The 18277-nt window shown below is 44.1% G+C and overlaps 1 protein-coding gene across 1 annotated transcript; it reads left to right on the forward strand.

The window, feature by feature from the left end:
* The first annotated feature begins 395 nt into the window (after positions 1 to 395).
* LOC144607590 (all-trans-retinol 13,14-reductase-like) lies at positions 396 to 16538 on the forward strand. The gene is made up of 11 exons (XM_078424509.1): positions 396 to 590; positions 1693 to 1875; positions 3159 to 3400; positions 4218 to 4419; positions 5652 to 5849; positions 5950 to 6069; positions 8408 to 8546; positions 9501 to 9610; positions 11523 to 11689; positions 13436 to 13595; positions 15731 to 16538. The coding sequence occupies exons 1-11, from the start codon at positions 422 to 424 to the stop codon at positions 15874 to 15876; spliced, it is 1836 nt and encodes a 611-aa protein (XP_078280635.1). The 5' UTR covers positions 396 to 421; the 3' UTR covers positions 15877 to 16538.
* Positions 16539 to 18277: the final 1739 nt, after the last annotated feature.

Raw genomic sequence — 18277 nt, forward strand, 5'->3', positions numbered from 1 at the left:
CCAGATTAACTTTCTGGCAGGTCGCAAGTTAATCAAGAGCCTGAACTTCTGCCTTGTGTAATTTAGCTGGTACCTGGACAATTCTCTGCTTCGACCTAAGCCATCAGGTAGAATATACATTCAAACTATTGCAGCATGACACTCCATTAGACTCTTAACAACAGCCAGGAACCTCATAGTGGAAAAAAAAGATGCACTGATGATGTGTAAAGTTATTAAATGCAAGAGTGTCTGAGACAGCTCGTTCTGCATTAGCACCTGTTTTCTCCTCCTTGTGTTCCTGACCTTGCTGTCAAGGCGAGAGAAATAGATTTAGCCTGACATTTCCCCTTTAATGTCTCATGTCGTTATCAGATCTAACAGGAAGTAAACTTTGACCGAGTTCTCTACATTGCTAGTGGCTAACACGAGGTGGGACGAAATGTGGCTTAGTGCAGTGTTGTTGTTGGTGCTGCTGCTTTTGTATTTTATGTTTAGAAGATTTCGCCGGGCGCCCCCCGTGAGTCCCAATCCTTTCGCCACCGACACCAGGAGAACCTCAGCGCCTCTGGTGTGCGACCAAGAAGCGAGGAAGCAGGTTCTCCACAAAGGTATTATAAATGCTGCCTCATGCTCCACACTTCCACAGCAGGGAAGTTGAAACTGGGATAAAGTGGCACAAAAAAAACAAAAAACTCTCTAGCATGTTAGCTGTTTTGGAAACGTCAGTCATTCATAAAACAGGTTCCTTTAGAGCTAGTGTAGTTGTTTTGGAAACGTTACTCATTCCTCCTTTAGAGCTAGTGGGCACTTAAAGATTTAACTGCTTATGTCCTTTTTAAAACAAAACTCTCACCGTTTTTAATTTATTAGACAATGAATGGTTAATTGTGCTGCAAATCAATTGTGATTTTTTTTAAATGTCAGAAATAAAAAGCCTCTGTTTAGAAAAAAAAAATACAATTATCTACAAATATATTGTAGTTATTACCAATGGAATATTATATGATCAAAACATGCTTTATATTTTTACATAGGAACTGGTTTCAAGATCGTTTAATTTGTCCTCCAGATTATTATTTCATGAAAGAGAAAAGAAAGTATAAAATGAATGTGTTTCTTATTCAGCTTTGGCCCCTTGTACAGTACTTTGGACCTTGATTTATATCCAACAGACATGTTTATAGAAAAGCTTTTATTATTTGGGGTGTTACTGGTGAAAATACGAAAGGAATATTCCTGCTGTTTGTGTTTATGGTTCCAAGTGCTCAAGGTTAGAACAAAGAACATAGAGCCAAGAACAGTCTCGTCAGCTGACAATGTACACCCCAGACATGAGGTCATGTTAAACCACCTGATCAATATCTCTCTCCTCCATGCAAATCCACGTGCATGTCTAAAAGCCTCTAAACACCACTACTGTATCTGCCTCCAATATCGCCCCAGGCAGCACATTCCAGGCATCCACCTCTCTCTGTTAAAGGAAAACTTGCCCCACTCAACCCCTTTAAAATTTGCCCCTCTCACCCTAAAGTGATGCCCTCTAGTCTTTAACATTTCCTACCTAGGGAGGATAAGGTTCTGATAGTTTATCTCTCCTCTCTATGCCCTTCATAATTATATTTACGTCTACTTTTATATACTTCTACCGGGTCTTTCCTTGGCCTCCATTTGCTGTAAATGTTTCTAATATGTCTTTGTGGCTCTCTTTAGGTTTTTCTGCAAATAAGGTTCCAGGGCATTTGGATGCTATTGTGATCGGCAGTGGAATTGGAGGCCTCGCAGCGGCAGCAATATTGGCAAAGTCTGGCAAGCGTGTTCTAGTGCTGGAGCAACATGACCAAGCTGGAGGCTGCTGTCACACCTTCATTAAAAAGGGCTTTGAATTTGATATTGGTAAGAACCTCGTGATTGATATTTACTTTAGAAAGCTGGTTTCCTGTTTTGTGTGCTATTTAAGTATTTAAATCCTCTCATCCCTCCAAACCTGTCCAAGTGCCTTTTAAATGCTGCCCCAGTACGTGTCTCAACCACCTCCTCTGGTAGCTCATACCCACTAGCCTGTGAGTGAAATGGTTGCTCCTCAGGTTCCTATTCAATCTTGCCCCTCTTCCCTTAAATTTTACCCCTCTCCATGTTTCTTTTCTCTTCAAAGGTTTCAGAGGTCTTTTATTGTCAATTAAGGTACAGTGATATTCGTATTACCGTACAGATACCTAATAAATGGTCGTGAATATACTTTTTTCCCCCCCCCCAATCATCCCGCGGGCCGGATTGGACCCCTTCGCGGACCGGATAGTTTGACACCCCTGCTGTAAGTGAACAAATTGTGACTGGAAGAATCCCTTCTGCCTGCAAGTGATCCACATCCTTCTATTCATGTACCTATTCTTTTGAAGAGAACTTGCATGGAAACTACATACGGAGCTAATCTTGCCATAGACGACGGTGGTTCTGACTTGTTGTACACAGTTGACAAGAGGGAAAGGAGTATCAAAGGTGTAAATTTGAAACCTGATCCTTCCATGGCCAATTTAAATCCAAACCAGACAGGACAACTTAATTTTTTTAATTATATATCCCCGAGCAGCCCTACACTTGAGGGGTAGTCAGGACTTGCGGGCTTGGTTTGGGGAGACCCCACAAGAGGTCAGCTGTGGGAGGCTCCCCCTCCCCTGGGGAAGTTTCTGAAAGTCAAGGTACACCACATCCATGCTGACTCGGAACGATCCTGTTACTGCTATCCAAATGCTCTGCAATTTCGTCTTTTATAATTGACTCCAGCATCTTCCCCACCACTGATGTCAGACTAACTGGTCTAACTAGGGCTGAAGAGGGCCTGAAAGGAGGGGACAAGAGTTCGCGGGTTAACCAGAATGGAGGTGAAGGCTGCAATGGGCCTTTGTGGCCAGATGCAGCTGGGACTGTAAAATGGTGCCAAAATGGCGACTTTTGTATACGGTCTCTGTGGGCTGTTCTGTGCATTCTTTCGTTTAATCAGGGAATTGTGCTTGTGTATGGTGACAGTCTTGCTGATCTGTCTGCAAAAAAACCCAGACAAATCACTGTACCTTGCTATACGTGATAATAAAGAGACCATTGGATGTGTGGATTGAGGTGGTTGTGTTTTCTCTGCGTGGCCATACGTGTTGGAACTCTTCGCACTTTGTTTGTTTCAGGAATTCATTATGTAGGGGAACTCCATGAGCAGTCCTTACTGCGGACTCTGGTCGACCAGATCACAGATGGGCAACTGGAATGGGTGAAAATGGATGATGTGTTTGACCATGTAGTCCTGGGGGAACACCATTCTCGGCGCACGTATCAGATATGCAGCGGAGAAAAACATTATCAACATTGCTTGCAGTCGCAGTTTCCCGAGGAAAACGAAGCTATTGATAAATATCTGAGACTTATAAAGGTAACTTTTTCCACCAGGAAATTAAGTTGGTTTGAAGTATTTATTTATGTTGAACGTAGCACAGGAACAGCCCCTTCATCGCACAATATCCGTGCCGCACATAATGCCAAGTTAAACTAATCTCCCCTGCCTGCACATGATCCCATATCCCTTAATTCCCTGCATATCCAGGTGTCTGTTAAATACCCCAATCACATCCGCCTCCACCACTAACCCTGGCAGCAGGTAGCAGGCACGCGCCATCTGTGTTTTCAATAAAAAGGCCCCCACGCATCTCCTTTAAACTTTGCCCCTCTCATCTTAAAGTTATACTCTCTAGTCTTTGACATTTCCGCCCTGGGGGATAAAGGTTCTGACTGTCCATCCTATGCATGCCTCTCAACTTTTTCTACACTTCTATTAGGTGTCCTTTCAGCCTCTGATGCTGCAGATAAAACAATCCAAGTTTGCCCAACCTCTCCTGGCAATGAAGAGTTTCAGGTGTCAACCTCCGAATATTGATAAAGGCTGTATAGAGATAGTGGAAACTGGTCCTTTGGCCCACCGAGCCCGTGCCGACCAGCCCCATATATTAGCACTATCCTACACACTAGGGATATTTTACCGAAGCCAACTCACCTACAAACCTGTACGTCTTCGGACATAAATCGAAGAAAGGTCATGGGGAGAACGTACAAACTCTGCAGACAGCACCCACAGTCAGGATTGAAGCCGGCTCTTTGGCACTGTAAGGCAGCAACTCTACCGCTGTGCCACTGTTTTGTGTGCAGAAGATGGGATTTGATCTTTCCAACATGCTTTGCTTATTTTTCTACAGATGGTCGCAAAAAGATTACCGCAGTTGGTTATAATAAAAATGATCCCTCTTCAACTGGCCAGGTTCCTCATCAGGACTGGCATCATCCACTGGTTCACATCAATTTTCAAGCTGGCTTCTACCTCACTTTCCGATTTGGTGAATAGCCTGACAAAAAACAAAGACCTTCGAACCGTCATGTGTTACATCTGTGGGGATTATGGTAATGTGCTTTTATTATGTCTGTTTTCGCCTCGTAAAATAGCTTACTTTTAACTTTCTTTTCTTGCATTGTTTAATTCTGACAGTGTTCATTTCTTTTAGCTGTTGTTTGTGGAATATGTACATCTAGGCAGCGCGGTGGTGCAGGGGATAGTGTTGCTGCCTCGGCTCGCCTCGATCCTCACCTCTGGTATTGTTTGTGTGGAGTTTCTCTCCAGCCAACCTGAGTTCACTCCAGGTGCTCCAGTTTCTTCCCAAAGATGTAGGTTACCAGCTAGTGTAAATTAGTCCAGATTAATAGTAAGATAAATTAATGGGAAGATAGACACAAAATGCACTAGTAACTCAGCGGGACAGGCAGCATCTCTGGAGAGAAGGAATGGGTGACGTTTCAGGTCGATATCTTTCTTTAGACTCTGAAGAAACATCACCCACTTCTTCAGTCTGAAGAAGGGTCTCGACCCGAAACGTCGCCCATTCCTTTTCTCCTGAGATGCTGCCTGACCTGCTGAGTTACTCCAGCATTTTGTGAATAAATACCTTCGATGATGCCAGGTTAAAGTAATCTCCTCTGCCTGAATGTAACCTATATCCCTCCATTCTTTGCCCATCCATGTACCTGACTAAAGGCCTCTTGAATGCCGTATCATATCAAACTCCATACTTTGACAGTGTGTTTCAGACACCAACTGCTCTCTATGTAAAAAAAACCTTGGCCCGCACAACACCTTTAAACATGCCCTCTCACAAAGCTCTGCCCTTTAGTCTTTAACATTTCCACCCTGGGGGGAAAAGGTTCTGTCTAGCCTATACATGCCACTCTAACATGCTTCTATCAGGTCTCCCCTCAGCCTTTGATGCTCCAGAGAAAACTATCCTAGTTAGTCCAATCTCTCCTTATAGCTAATACAGGCCACTTTCTGTTCATACAGGCACCAGTCTGAAGAAAGATCCCAACCCTAAACATCGCACATCCATGTTCACCAGAGATGCTTCCTGACCTGCTGAGTTACTCCAGCACTTTGTGTCTTTTTTAGCATTTGGGTAAACCTCTTCTGCATCCACTCCAGAACCTTCACATTCACTATGAATAGAACCCAAAAAAAAGCTGTCAAAACGTTAGGTTACACTTACTGTACAATTTGGTGAATATTCTGTACTTTGGGCGCTGCTGTCTTTTGGTAAACCCATTGGGTATTCTCCATCTGTACTGCCCTTGTTTTCCTTCTGCAGGAGTGATGCCGAGAAACGCCAGCTTTCTCATGCACGCCGTTGTTGTGCAGCACTACCTGAAAGGTGCGTGGTACCCAAAAGGAGGGGCCAGCGAGATTGCCTTTCACATCATCCCGGTTATTAGGAGAAGTGGAGGAGATGTCCTTATGCGGGCTCCCGTTCAACGTATACTCGTCAACGAAGGTGGAGAAGCGTACGGTGGGTGTGAATTCAATGCTTTCATCACCGGAAGAGGAATGAGACAAACAAGTCCACTTGTTTTAACTTTAGCTAATCAAGTTTTATCCTTTCTTGGTAGGTGTGACTGTGAAGAAAGGTGAAGATGAAGTAAACCTGTTTGCTCCCATTGTGATTTCTGATGCAGGAATATTTAATACTTACGAGAAACTGCTACCTTGTGAAGTGCAAAGTAAACCAGGTGTGTAATTAGAGAGTTTTATTTTATTGCAAAATACACCGAGACAAGCAAGCATATAGTTTAAAGCCCATCACTCATGATCAACTGGAGCGATCGGGCTTGAATACACTGGAATTTAGAAGGATGAGGGGGGATCTTATTGAAACATATAAGATAATTAGGGGATTGGACACATTAGAGGCAGGAAACATGTTCCCAATGTTGGGGGAGTCCAGAACAAGGGGCCACAGTTTAAGAATAAGGGGTAGGCCATTTAGAACGGAGATGAGGAAGAACTTTTTCAGTCAGAGAGTGGTGAAGGCAGTGGAGGCCAGTTCGTTGGATGCTTTCAAGAGAGAGCTGGATAGAGCTCTTAAGGATAGCGGAGTGAGGGGGTATGGGGAGAAGGCAGGAACGGGGTACTGATTGAGAGTGATCAGCCATGATCGCATTGAATGGCGGTGCTGGCTCGAAGGGCTGAATGGCCTACTCCTGCACCTATTGTCTATTGTCTATTTGATTCTTCCTTGCTTATTCAGCAGTTTCATGTTAAATAATGATAATAGTTTCCTTTTAATGGGTCTACAACAAACTTTTCCTTCTCTTCCATGCTCTGTTTAACAGAAGGCCTAGTTAAGCTAACAAGTATTTAGAAGATTAATATGATTTGAGTTTAGACTTTAGCCCTTATGATTATTATTAGTCCATTTATTTTTAAATATATCCATCGCGTGATCGGATTCAAATCGTGTCTTATCGTCTATTTATTATTGTCACATGTACTGAGGTACAGTGAAAAGCATGCTATTCAATCAAATCGGATAATGCTGCACTTGAGTACAGTCAAGACGCGCAGGAATACAATGGGTAGAGCAAAGGGAAAATACCAGATTGCACAATATAGTTCCTCAGCATAGTCGGGTAACAGTTCCAGAGGAAAAAGTCCGTTGTCTGCAATAAAGTAGGTTGGAAGATTAAGACATATCAGTACTTGAATTGTTTACCCCATATACTAACACTATCCTGCCCACTAGTGACAATTTACTATTTTTTACCGAAGCCAGTTAAGCTACAAGCCCATTTATTCACAAGATGCTGGAGTAACTCAGCAGGTCAGGCAGCATCTCGGGAGAGAAGGAATGGGTGACGTTTCGGGTCGAGACCCTTCTTCAGACTGATGTCAGGGGGGCGGGACAAAGGAAGGATATAGGTGGAGACAGGAAGATAGAGGGAGATCTGGGAAGGAGGAGGGGAAGGGAGGGACAGAGGAACTATCTAAAGTTAAGCTACAAACCCATATGACTTTGGAGTGTGGGAGGAAACCGGAGCACCCGGAGAAAACCCATGCAGATCACTGGGAGAACGTACAAACTACAGGTAGACAGCACCCATGGTCAGGATTGAACCCGGCTCTCTGATGCTGTAAGGCAGCAACTCTAACGCTGCGCCACCCCTAAATAATGAGGAAGTAGAAGCAATTTATTGTTTGGGAGGGTTGTAGAATGATGTTACCCGAGAACTGGTCAAACTCTCGTGTCTTGGTTGTAGAAGCATTTGAGCAAAGCTACCTAGTAACGGAGCCATTTTTACTATGGAAAGACATAAATTCATTCTGGTCAAAGAGACCAGATTGTGTTATTCACAAAATGCTGGAGTAACTCAGCAGGTCAGGCAGCATCTCGGGAGAGAAGGAATGGGTGACGTTTTGGGTCGAGACCCTTCTTCAGACTGATGTCAGGGGGGCGGGGACCAGATTGTGTTGATCTGCACTATTTAAAATCCATTTTTTAATTCCCCATTTAAGAAAAGTAACATAGCATCACAAATCGTCCTGATTAAATGGCATTCGCTGTGCCTGGAATTTGAGAGTGGTGAGGCTAAGAAAACTGCACCACATAAGAATTTTCATGACATCGCAGGTCATTACAATGGAAAACATCATTCAAACAAAATTGGGTGGCAGGGAGGCGCAGGGGTAGAGTTGCTGCCTTGCAGCGCTTACAACGCCGGAGACCCGGGTTCGATCCCAACTATGGGTGCTGTCTGTGCGGAGTTTGTATATTCTACCGGTGGCTTTTCTCCGAGATCTTCGTTTTTTTCCCACTATCCAAAGACATACATGTATGTAGGTAAATTGGCTTGGTAAATGTACAAATTGTCCCTAGTGTGTGTGGGATAGTGTTAATGCGCGGGGATCGTTGGTCAGCGTGGACTCGGTGGGCCGAAGGGCCTGTTTCCATGCTGTATCTCTAAACTAAACATTCATATTAACACCAGCCCCAATATCTGGGAGCGTGAAAATAATTCCTTCAATGGAAGGCCGATCCGATGGTGATTGATCTTTCTGTTTGCCCCACAGCAATCCAGGCACAGCTGAGCTCAGTACAACACGGACTGGGAGGATTCAGCGTGTTTGTCGGTCTTGATGGCTCGAAGGAGGAGCTGGGGTTGAAAGCAGCAAATTACTGGTTCATTAAGGAAAACAATATTGACGATATGTAAGTCAATTTAGTGTTTTAATTGATTACATTTTCTCCTATGTATTACATTCAATTGTTGTGAAATAACATGAATATGATCCATAAAAATACCATGCAATTCCCTATGGAGAAGTGTGACTGGATGTCTCAATCGAATCATGAATTTTCATTCATAATCTGTGTTTGTCATATTTAGTTTCGTTTAGAGATACAGCATGTAGTCAGGCCCTTCGGCCCACCGGGTCCGTGCCGACCAGCGATCCCCGCATGTTAACACTATCCCACACACACTAGGGTCATTTTTTGCACTTACCAAGCCAATTAACCTACATACAATAGACAATAGACAATAGGTGCAGGAGGAGGCCATTCGGCCCTTCGAGCCAGCACCGCCATTCAATGTGATCATGGCTGATCATTCTCAATCAGTACCCCGTTCCTGCCTTCTCCCCATACCCCCTGTACGTCTTTGGAGTGTGGGAGGAAACCGAAGATCTCGGAGAAAACCCACGCAGGTCATGGGGAGGCATACAAACTCCGTACAGACAGCACCCGTAGTCGGGATCGAACCCGATAAATATTTTGCTAGGTTTGAACATAGAATTGGAACTAATTTGCCATTAGTGCAGAAAATGACTGAAGTTTCATGGTTCAGGAACCAGGATATGTACTTCCCTTTGGTATGTACAACAGTAAATACACCAAGGGAGAGATGTTGATAAAAATAACCCATCAACCAGACTTTTTACATTTCTCTCATTAGTGTCGTTTAAGAAGCTCGAGAACAGAGGCAGGGAATGGAGAGACGTGGATCATGTGCAGCCAGTTGAGATTCGTTTACCTTGGCATCATGTTTGGTGCAGACATTGTGCGATGTTTAAATTTTTTTTAAATTCCAGGTTTCTGAGAAAATTCCACGTCATTTACTGAGTAAACCATTACCTATACTTTTCTTCATTGGCATTATTTCAGATTCATTAAATACTTGTCACTCAAGAATGAAGATCTAATCCAAGAACGTCCAATGATGTTTGTCTCCTTTCCGTCAGCTAAAGATCCTGCCTGGGATGACAGATATGCAGGTAATTAGCAGCCGGCATTGATTAAATATCAATATTGCCCAGTGCACGTGTCTCTTTCCAATAGCTTGTTAAGAAAAGGCAAGATAATTTTGAGATAATATCAGACATCTTGTTCACAAGATGAACTGATCTCACTCTTAACATCAGGAACCCCGTAAACCATGTGTCGGAAGGAACTGCAGATGCTGGTTTAAACCGAAGATAGATACAAAATGCTGGAGTAACTCAGCGGGACAGGCAGCATCTCTGGAGCGAAGGAGTGGGTGACGTTTTGGGTCGAGACCCTTCAGTCTGAAGAAGAAGCTCGACCCGAAACATCACCCATTCCTTCTCTCCAGAGATGCTGCCTGTCCCGCTGAGTTACTCCTGCATTGTGTGTCTAGCCCAGTAAACCATACTGCTTAAGTTGGAAGGGACATTCCAGCCAGAGTCTTGCCACAGATTCAGTCCACGATGGGTGGAAGCCACCATTGATTTTGGGTGTAAATAAGAACAGGTTCAGATGCAGTGATAATTAACCTATACCTAATAATAGTACCTATTGCTAACATAACAGGCAGTCCTTTGGTGGGGCAGATGGTAGAGTTCGCACCTCATAGCGTCAGAGACCCAGGTTCAATCCTGACCTCGGGTGCTTCTGTGTGGAATTAGTACGTTCTCCCTGTGACCCCATGGGTTTCCTTCGGGGCCTCCGATTTCCTCCCACATCCCAAAGAACTGTGGGTTAGTAGGTTAATTGGCCCCTGTAAATGCCCCCGGTGTGTAAGGAATCGATGCAAAAATGGGATAACATAACTAGTGTGAACGGGTGACCGATGGACGGCGTGGACTTGGTGGGCCAAAGGGCCTGCTGCCATACTACATGTCTAAACTAAACTAAAATCAAAAGTGACCACTTAGATTAGGTATTCAGATGCTTATTGGGAAGCATATAACAATGGCCCAACACCTTGGTTATATATTTTATCATAATTGAGGAAGGAACTATAACAATGAAACTCCTTGCATAAGTACCATGTTCCCCTTACCACAACCTCAGTGGTTCAATGGTGCTTTATTGTCGCATGTGCAAATGCACAGTGAGATCCTCAGCTAAGCACAATCGCCGATTAGCAAAGTGTACAGAAATAATCCACTGAGACCGCATGCAAGAGGCGCACGGTTATGGCGCCATTTCCAAAGTCCGGTCTACATCCTAGATCCTGGCAAGCACCAGCCTGCAGCAGGGCCTCCAGCTGCTGCCTTCCTTGGACGTGTGGAGCGACCAGCAATCCGACATCCCGCTCCTTGCCCGTTCACCTTTGTGCCCCTGAGGTGCCTTCCGCAGGTGAGATTGAGGGCGCGGTGGACCAGACCCCGGTGCCTCTCCTACTGGCCTTCCTCCTTGTGACCACCATCACCAACTCCATCCTCTCTGGTCTCGGGTCTTCGGGAGATCAGCAGGGGCCTGCTCGGTGGCTTCCCCACCACTGGCCGTGGCCCGCCAGGGGTTTGTGCCCTCCGGGAGCTGCTGTCACCTGGTCTGCCAGAAGCAGCAACCATCAGCCTGGGGAGAGACTGAACCTGCCAGGGATAACTTAGCTAAGGTAGACACAAAATACTGGAGAAACTCAGCGGGCCAGGCAGCATCTCTGGAGAGAAGGAATGTGTGACGTTTCGGGTCGAGACCCTTCAGACTGAGGTAGAGTCTCGACCTGAAACGTCACCCATTCCTTCTCTACAGAGATGCTGCCTGTCCTGTTAAGTTACTCCACCATTTTGTGCCTACCTTCGATTTAAGCCAGCATTCGAGTCTCTCAGATCCATAACACCAGATTATCCCCCAAGGGTTATTCTGAATAATTAAATAATAAGAAAACAGTTCAAAGGATCTCTTCTTTGATTAATAAAAACATTTTTTTTGTATTTGAAGGCAAGTCCAGTATGATTATAATTACATTTGTACGCTATGAGTGGTTTGAAAAATGGAAAGATGAACGTGTGAAGAAACGAGGAGAAGACTATGAGAATTTAAAGATGGCCATTGCCAGAGGGTTGATAGACCAAACCACTGAGTACTTTCCACAACTCAAAGACAAGGTATGTTTACTTAACTTTGTGCACTAACAAAGTAACTTGTTTGCAATGATAAAATATTAAATGGTGAAAGTTACCTTCATAGTGTATAAAATCATGAGAGGAATAAATCGGGTAGATGCACAGAATTTTGCCCAGAGTAGGGGAATCAAGGACATAGGTTCAAGGTGAAGGGGGAAAGATTTAATGGGAATCTGAGGGATAACTTTTTCACACAAAGGGTGGTGGGGGTATGGAACAACCTGCCAGAGGAACCTGTCAGTCTGAAGAAGGGTCTCGACCCGAAAAGTCACCCATTCCTTCTCTCCCGAGATGCTGCCTGACCTGCTGAGTTACTCCAGCATTTTGTGAATAAATACCTTTGATTTGTACCAGCATCTGCAGTTATTTTCTTATACAACCTGCCAGAGGAGGTAGTTGAGGCTGCGACTGTTCCAACGTTTGAGAAACAGTTAGACAGGTACATGGATCAGACAAGCTTGGAGGGATATGGACCAAATGCAGGCAGGTGGGACTAGTGTAGCTGGGACATGTTTACCGGTGTGGGCAAGTTGGGCTGAAGGGCCTGTTTCCACACTGCATCACTCTATGACTATGAGTAGTAATGCAAGAGTGAAACATTGTATTGAAGTTTATATTACTGTAAAGTTTGTTCATGGATTGAAGGGTTAACAGTTATGAGTAGAAACCTTCAAGGCTTTTTTAGGAGAAATGTAATTGTGGACAAGGGGAAATAAGATGATGAACGAAAGGACATTATGTACTTTTGTTGGTGAAGTAGGTGAATTAAATTAATCAGTACAACAGTAGAAAGCATTGAGAACAAAATTAGTCCACTCGTTGCATGACAGAGGTTGGGAATTGACTGCATCAAAGGTTGATGGAGGTAGAAATCCTGATTACATTTTATATATTATATACTTTGATGAGCCATAACCCGCTGATCTATGGTCTGAGAGCTGGGAAATAGAATTAACCCAAATTCCTTTCATGACTGGCAAATGGCAAAAAAGTTGCTGTCGTAATTGTATTGCAAGAGCAAAATAATTATAGACAATAGACAATAGGTGCAGGAGTAGGCCATTCGGCCCTTCGAGCCAGCACCACCATTCAATGTGATCATGGCTGATCATTCTCACTCAGTACCCCGTTCCTGCCTTCTCCCCATACCCCCTGACTCCGCTATCCTTAAGAGCTCTATCTAGCTCTCTCTTGAGTGCATTTGGAGAATTGACCTCCATTGCCTTCTATATTGAGGTTTATATTACTGTAAGGCAATCTAAGGTATTATTACAATGGATCAAATAGCTGATCTCCACTGTAAACCTCTATGATTCTCTGCCCCTTGTATCTGTGTCAAGTTGCAGCAAGGGCACAGTGGTAGAGTTTCTGCCTTACAGCGTCAGAGACCCAGGTTTGATCCTGACTATGGGTGCTTGTATGTGCGGAGTTTGTACGTTCTCCCCGTGACCTGCATGGGTTTTTTCCAGGATCTCTGGTTTCCTCCCACGCTCCAAAGACGTAGAGGTTTGTAGGTTAATTGGATTGGTATAATTGTAAAAGATTGTCCCTATTGCGTAGGGCAGTGTTAATGTGCGGGGATCGCTGGTCAGAGTGGACTGGGTGGGCTGAAGGCCCTGCTTCTATGCTGCATCTGTAAACTAAACTAAACTTGTAAATTGCATGTGTCATTTCTACTTCCAATTGTTTTGGACTAACTTGATAAGTTTGTGTTTGACTACATTCCAGATTGAGTACATCAAGGTTGGGTCTCCACTGAGCAATCAGTTCTACATCGCCGCTTCTTGTGGAGAAATGTACGGTGTTAACCATGATATGTCTCGTTTTGCTGCAGAGACTATTGCCACCTTTAGAGCAAAAACACCAATCACGAACCTTTATTTAACAGGTATGCCACCTTGCATCACACAGAAAGAATTTAGCATGCTATACAGATGCGGTAAGATTTTTCCAATTAGATTAGTTTAGAGTGCAATGAAATTCCACAAAGTAAACGGTATATGCACGACAATGATCAACGCAACAAAAACCGTTGAGGGCAAAGTAGTAGAAGATTTAGGATTTTCATGCTAAATCCAAGTCGTGCAAAGGGCTTAAAGTGCAGTAGTGGTATGTGCTAGAGTTTAAGGTAAGATTGTACATGGCCGCACCTCGGAGAGTGGGATGTGCAGGAGGAGATTGGTTCCGGAGTCTGTTAGCAATGGGGAAGAAGCTACTCTTAAGTTTGGAAGCACAAACTTTCAAGCTCCTGCATCTTCTCCTGGGAGGTAGGAGAGAGAGCAGGGAATGGCCAAGATGGCAGGCATCCATCATGAGACTTCCAGCCTTCCTGATGCCCCACACCATGAAGATAGACCGGATGGGTACGACGAGCCTGTGATAGACTGGGCTGTGTTTACCATTCCTTGAAGGTTCAGGAGGTCAAGAGCAGAGCAGTTGCCATTCCTGCTGAGATGCATCCCATCAGGAAACTTTCAACAGGCCATCTGTAGAAGTTGGAAAGAATCCTCGAGGCCATGCCGAATCTGCTCGGACACCCAAAAAAGCAAATCACAGCATCGGGCTGAAGGGAACAGGTTAGGTTGCTGGTGTTGTGGATGCTGAGGTACTTGCAGCTACCATCATGTTAAGTTGCTGGTGTGGTGGAAGCTGAGGTACTTGCAGCTCCCATCATGTTAGGTTGCTGGTGCTGTGGGTGCTGAGGTACTTGCAGCTACCATCATGTTAGGTTGCTGGTGTGGTGGAAGCTGAGGTACTTGCAGCTCCCATCTCTGCCGCTGCTCCAGTGATGACAGGGATATATATGTTCACTCCCTCACTTCGATATGTCAACGGCCAACTCTTTTGCCTTGTTGACGTTAAGGCCTAGGTTACTATCTTGACATGAAAATGCAAAACATGCTCTGTAATATATTGGATTTTAGCAACAAATGCATTCTCAGACTATGAGGCTATGTAATTGCATCTAGTGAGCGGGCCATTAATCAGGACGTGCGAGTTTGTTGGGGAACATAAGAATGAGCAGGAAAATGTAGACGGGAGGAAATGCAGATGCTGGCCTATAAACAAGGCAAAGTGCTGGAATAACCCGGTGGGTCAGGCAACATCTCCGCGGCACGTGGACAGGAGACGTTTCGTGTCGGGACCTTTCTTCCGTTTGTTTGTAGGAGGGAGAGGAAAGCTGGAAGGGAGGTGGGGGCGGGACAAAGCCAGGAACGTGATAAGGATATAGGTGAGGAGGATTTGATTGGCAGATGGATGGACAAAGACTGAAGATGAAAAGACAGAAGGCGATGAGATAAGAAGCGAAGAAGCATGACATGTGAAGCCAGAGGAAGGGATAGAGGTGGAAGGAGGGGCACAGGGAGGGGTAAATTACCTAGGTTAATTACCTAGAAATGGACAATTCAATGTTCCTACCATTAGATTGAAAACAAGCAGAATGAGAGAATGACCAATTCAATGAAATCTAGCGGGTGCTGGGGGAGGGAACATTTATCAAAACTCATGCTCATCGGGGAATGAAATCTGCCGCCTTTATCTGCTCTGGTTGATATGTGGCACTAGATCCACCAATATGGTTGATAAACACCCTTCATGGACGATAGCCAAGCAAGGCGCTCAAGTCAAGTGGGTGGATGGTCAATAAGTACTAGCCTTGTCTTTGAGGCCTGTGAATTAATAAATTAAAAAGTGCCATGTTTATTCATATTGCCAATGTGGTTCACAAAATGATGTGAAATGTGTTGTGATGCAATGTTTTGTTGTCATGCAAGGAAATTCTGGTCCGTTGTAAAGACCATTTATTTATATTATGAAGCTGAGGCTGGATAGACTAGGATTTATTTCCCCTGGAGATTGAGCGGTGATATTATGGAGATTCATAACATCATGGTTAAGGTGAGTAGACATGGACTTTTCTCCAGGTTAGGGGAATAGACAGCTACAGTACATAGGTTCACATTCATGTTCATAAGGCATAGGAGCAAAATCTCCTATTGACTCTTGCCTTTATCATTCCAGGTCAGGACATATTTTCGTGCGGTTTCTTGGGAGCCAGCCAAGGAGCCCTTATCTGTGCATCTGCCGTTCTTCATCGCAATCTATACTGGGATATCGGGAACCTAAAGAAGCAGATCAAAAGAGATGAAACAAAAAAGAAAGCTTAACAGTGCAAAGATAGCTCAACAGTGCATTGTTAAGGTGTTTAATCCTACTGCTTTAGTGATAACCTGCACTGACATCCAATTCCTAAGGGATGTCACAGATTTTGGACATATTTCTTTACAGAGCCACAGTTTTGGCATTCGGACAAGCATCATTGTAGAAGCAACTTTCTGAACCAACATACGGAAGATAACTGGACGATTAACATTCTGCTTAACAAATCTGGATCCAATTGCAATTTGCAAGCAACTGATTTTTAATCCACATCATCCATTAACATGTGCAAACTCATTTATTTTGCTTTCAGTTTTCAGAATTCACATTTCAGATTATTAATCATGTAAAATATAAAGAGTAATGATTTGCAAGTAAATGAGTCGTTTCGGAATTTAGACTTGAAGAATTAACTGTGTTAAGTAAACTTGAAGAGCTCGCACATAAAGAAAGCAATTACATACCTCGTGACTTATAATAGACAATAGGTGCAGGGGTAGGCCATTCGGCCCTTCGAGCCAGCACCACCATTCAATGTGATCATGGCTGATCATTCTCAATCAGTACCCCGTTCCTGCCCTCTCCCCATACCCCCTGACTCCGCTATCCTTAAGAGCTCTATCTCTTGACTTGACTGAATGTTATACAAATAAACACAAGTGGCATTTCATTGTTTCCATAAGTGACCTTTATTTTCCCACTGCGAGAAACATCTTTCATTCGTGTTAACGTCCTTCATAATCTTAGAGATGCATGAAGCTACAGATGCCAGAATCTTGAGCAAACCACAACGTGCTGAAGGAACTCAGTGGTCAGGCAGCATCTGTGGAGGGAATGGATAGATGGTGTTTTGGGGCAGGACCCTTCTACATAAAGGTCTGGCTTCAGATCTGTAATGTCCATTCCCTGCGCAGATGCTCAGAACGTTGTGCTTCATTCGTAATCTTGTACCTCTCAATCGTCCCTTCCCATTCCTGTAAACTCCATGAATGGAAGTTTTGCCTAATCAATGTCTCCTCGTAAAATTACTCCTCTCATTACAGGGATTAGTTTTATCGACCTCCTCTGACAAGGGTCGTGGGCATATGGAACGAGCTGCCAGAGGATGTAGTTGAGGCAGGTACTATCGCAACGTTTAAGGAACATTTGGACAGGTACATAGATAGGACAGGTTAAGAGAGGAATAGATCGGGTAGATGCACAGCATCTCTTGCCCAGAGTAGGGCAATCGAGGACCAGAGGACATAGGTTCAAGGTGAAGGAGAAAAGATTTTATAGGAATCTGAGGGGTAGCTTTTTCACACAAAGGTTGATGGGTGTATGGAACAAGCCGCCAGAGGAGGTAGTTGAGGCTGAGACTATCCCAACGTTTTAAGAAACAGTTAGACAGGTACATGGATAGGATGAGTTTGCAGGGATATGGATGAAGCGCAGGCAGGTGGGACTAGTGTAGCTGGGCAAGTTGAGACGAAGGGCCTGTTTCCACGCGGTATCACACTATGACTCTAAGAGGGATATGGGCTAAATGCAGGCAGGTGGGACTAGTGTAGATGAGATATTTAGGCCGGTGTGGGCACATTGAGCTGAAGAGCCTGTTTCAATGCTATAAGGCTCTATAACATCTTCCATAAAAAGAGTATTCCATAAGCTTAGATTCAATACAAAGGTACTTTAACTTTTCCCTGATGATGCCTTTAGTTGTGCAAGCCCTGGCTCAAGGCAAAGACTAATAGGGGTCCATTTAACCCCATTCTGAAATTAGGCGCAGAATTTACATTAAAGTCACCTTTAAACAACTCCCTTAACAATGTGATCTATAACAACCATTTACACATAACTGCAATGGTGTACAGTTTAAAAAAAAATGTTATAATGGCTTCAAATGTTTCCAAAAAAATTGGCCTGTTTATTTCTCCTCCTCTTCCAGCACATTCTGACAGGCTCATCGGGGAATGAAATCTGCCGCCTTTATCTGCTCTGGTTGATATGTGGCACTAGATCCACCAATATGGTTGATAAACACCCTTCATGGACGTCAGCCAATCAAGACACTCAAGTCAAGTGGATGGATGGTCAATAAGTACTAGCCTTGTCTTTGAGGCTTGTGAATTAATAAATTTAAAAGTGTCATTTTTATTCATATTGCCAATGTGGTGGTTTGGTTTGTCTAATGTACCGTGTTGGCCATCTCCATGAACTGTCGGGGGTTAAATGTAATGGTTGCCGTTTAAAATCGAGGGTTCGGAATCCAACATGAATCCCCCAATCCACAGGTTGACTTCCATTGGTTGGGTTTCTACTTCGAGATGACTGGAAGGTTCCCCAACTGAAACATCGCCTGTCCATTCCCTCCCCTAATGCTGTAGATACAATGAGCTGGAGTAACTCAGCAGGTCGGGCAGCATCTCT

This window comes from Rhinoraja longicauda, chromosome 29 (genome assembly GCF_053455715.1).
Source record: "Rhinoraja longicauda isolate Sanriku21f chromosome 29, sRhiLon1.1, whole genome shotgun sequence".
Taxonomy (NCBI): domain Eukaryota; kingdom Metazoa; phylum Chordata; class Chondrichthyes; order Rajiformes; family Arhynchobatidae; genus Rhinoraja; species Rhinoraja longicauda.

Excerpts from the sequence above, each read along its gene's own strand:
- LOC144607590 (XM_078424509.1), top strand. The coding sequence starts at position 422 with ATGTGGCTTAGTGCAGTGTTGTTGTTGGTGCTGCTGCTTTTGTATTTT. Across the intron at positions 5,850-5,949 it reads CGAAGGTGGAGAAGCGTACG|GTGTGACTGTGAAGAAAGGT; the intron begins GTGGGTGTGAAT and ends CTTTCTTGGTAG. Across the intron at positions 11,690-13,435 it reads TTCCACAACTCAAAGACAAG|ATTGAGTACATCAAGGTTGG; the intron begins GTATGTTTACTT and ends ACTACATTCCAG.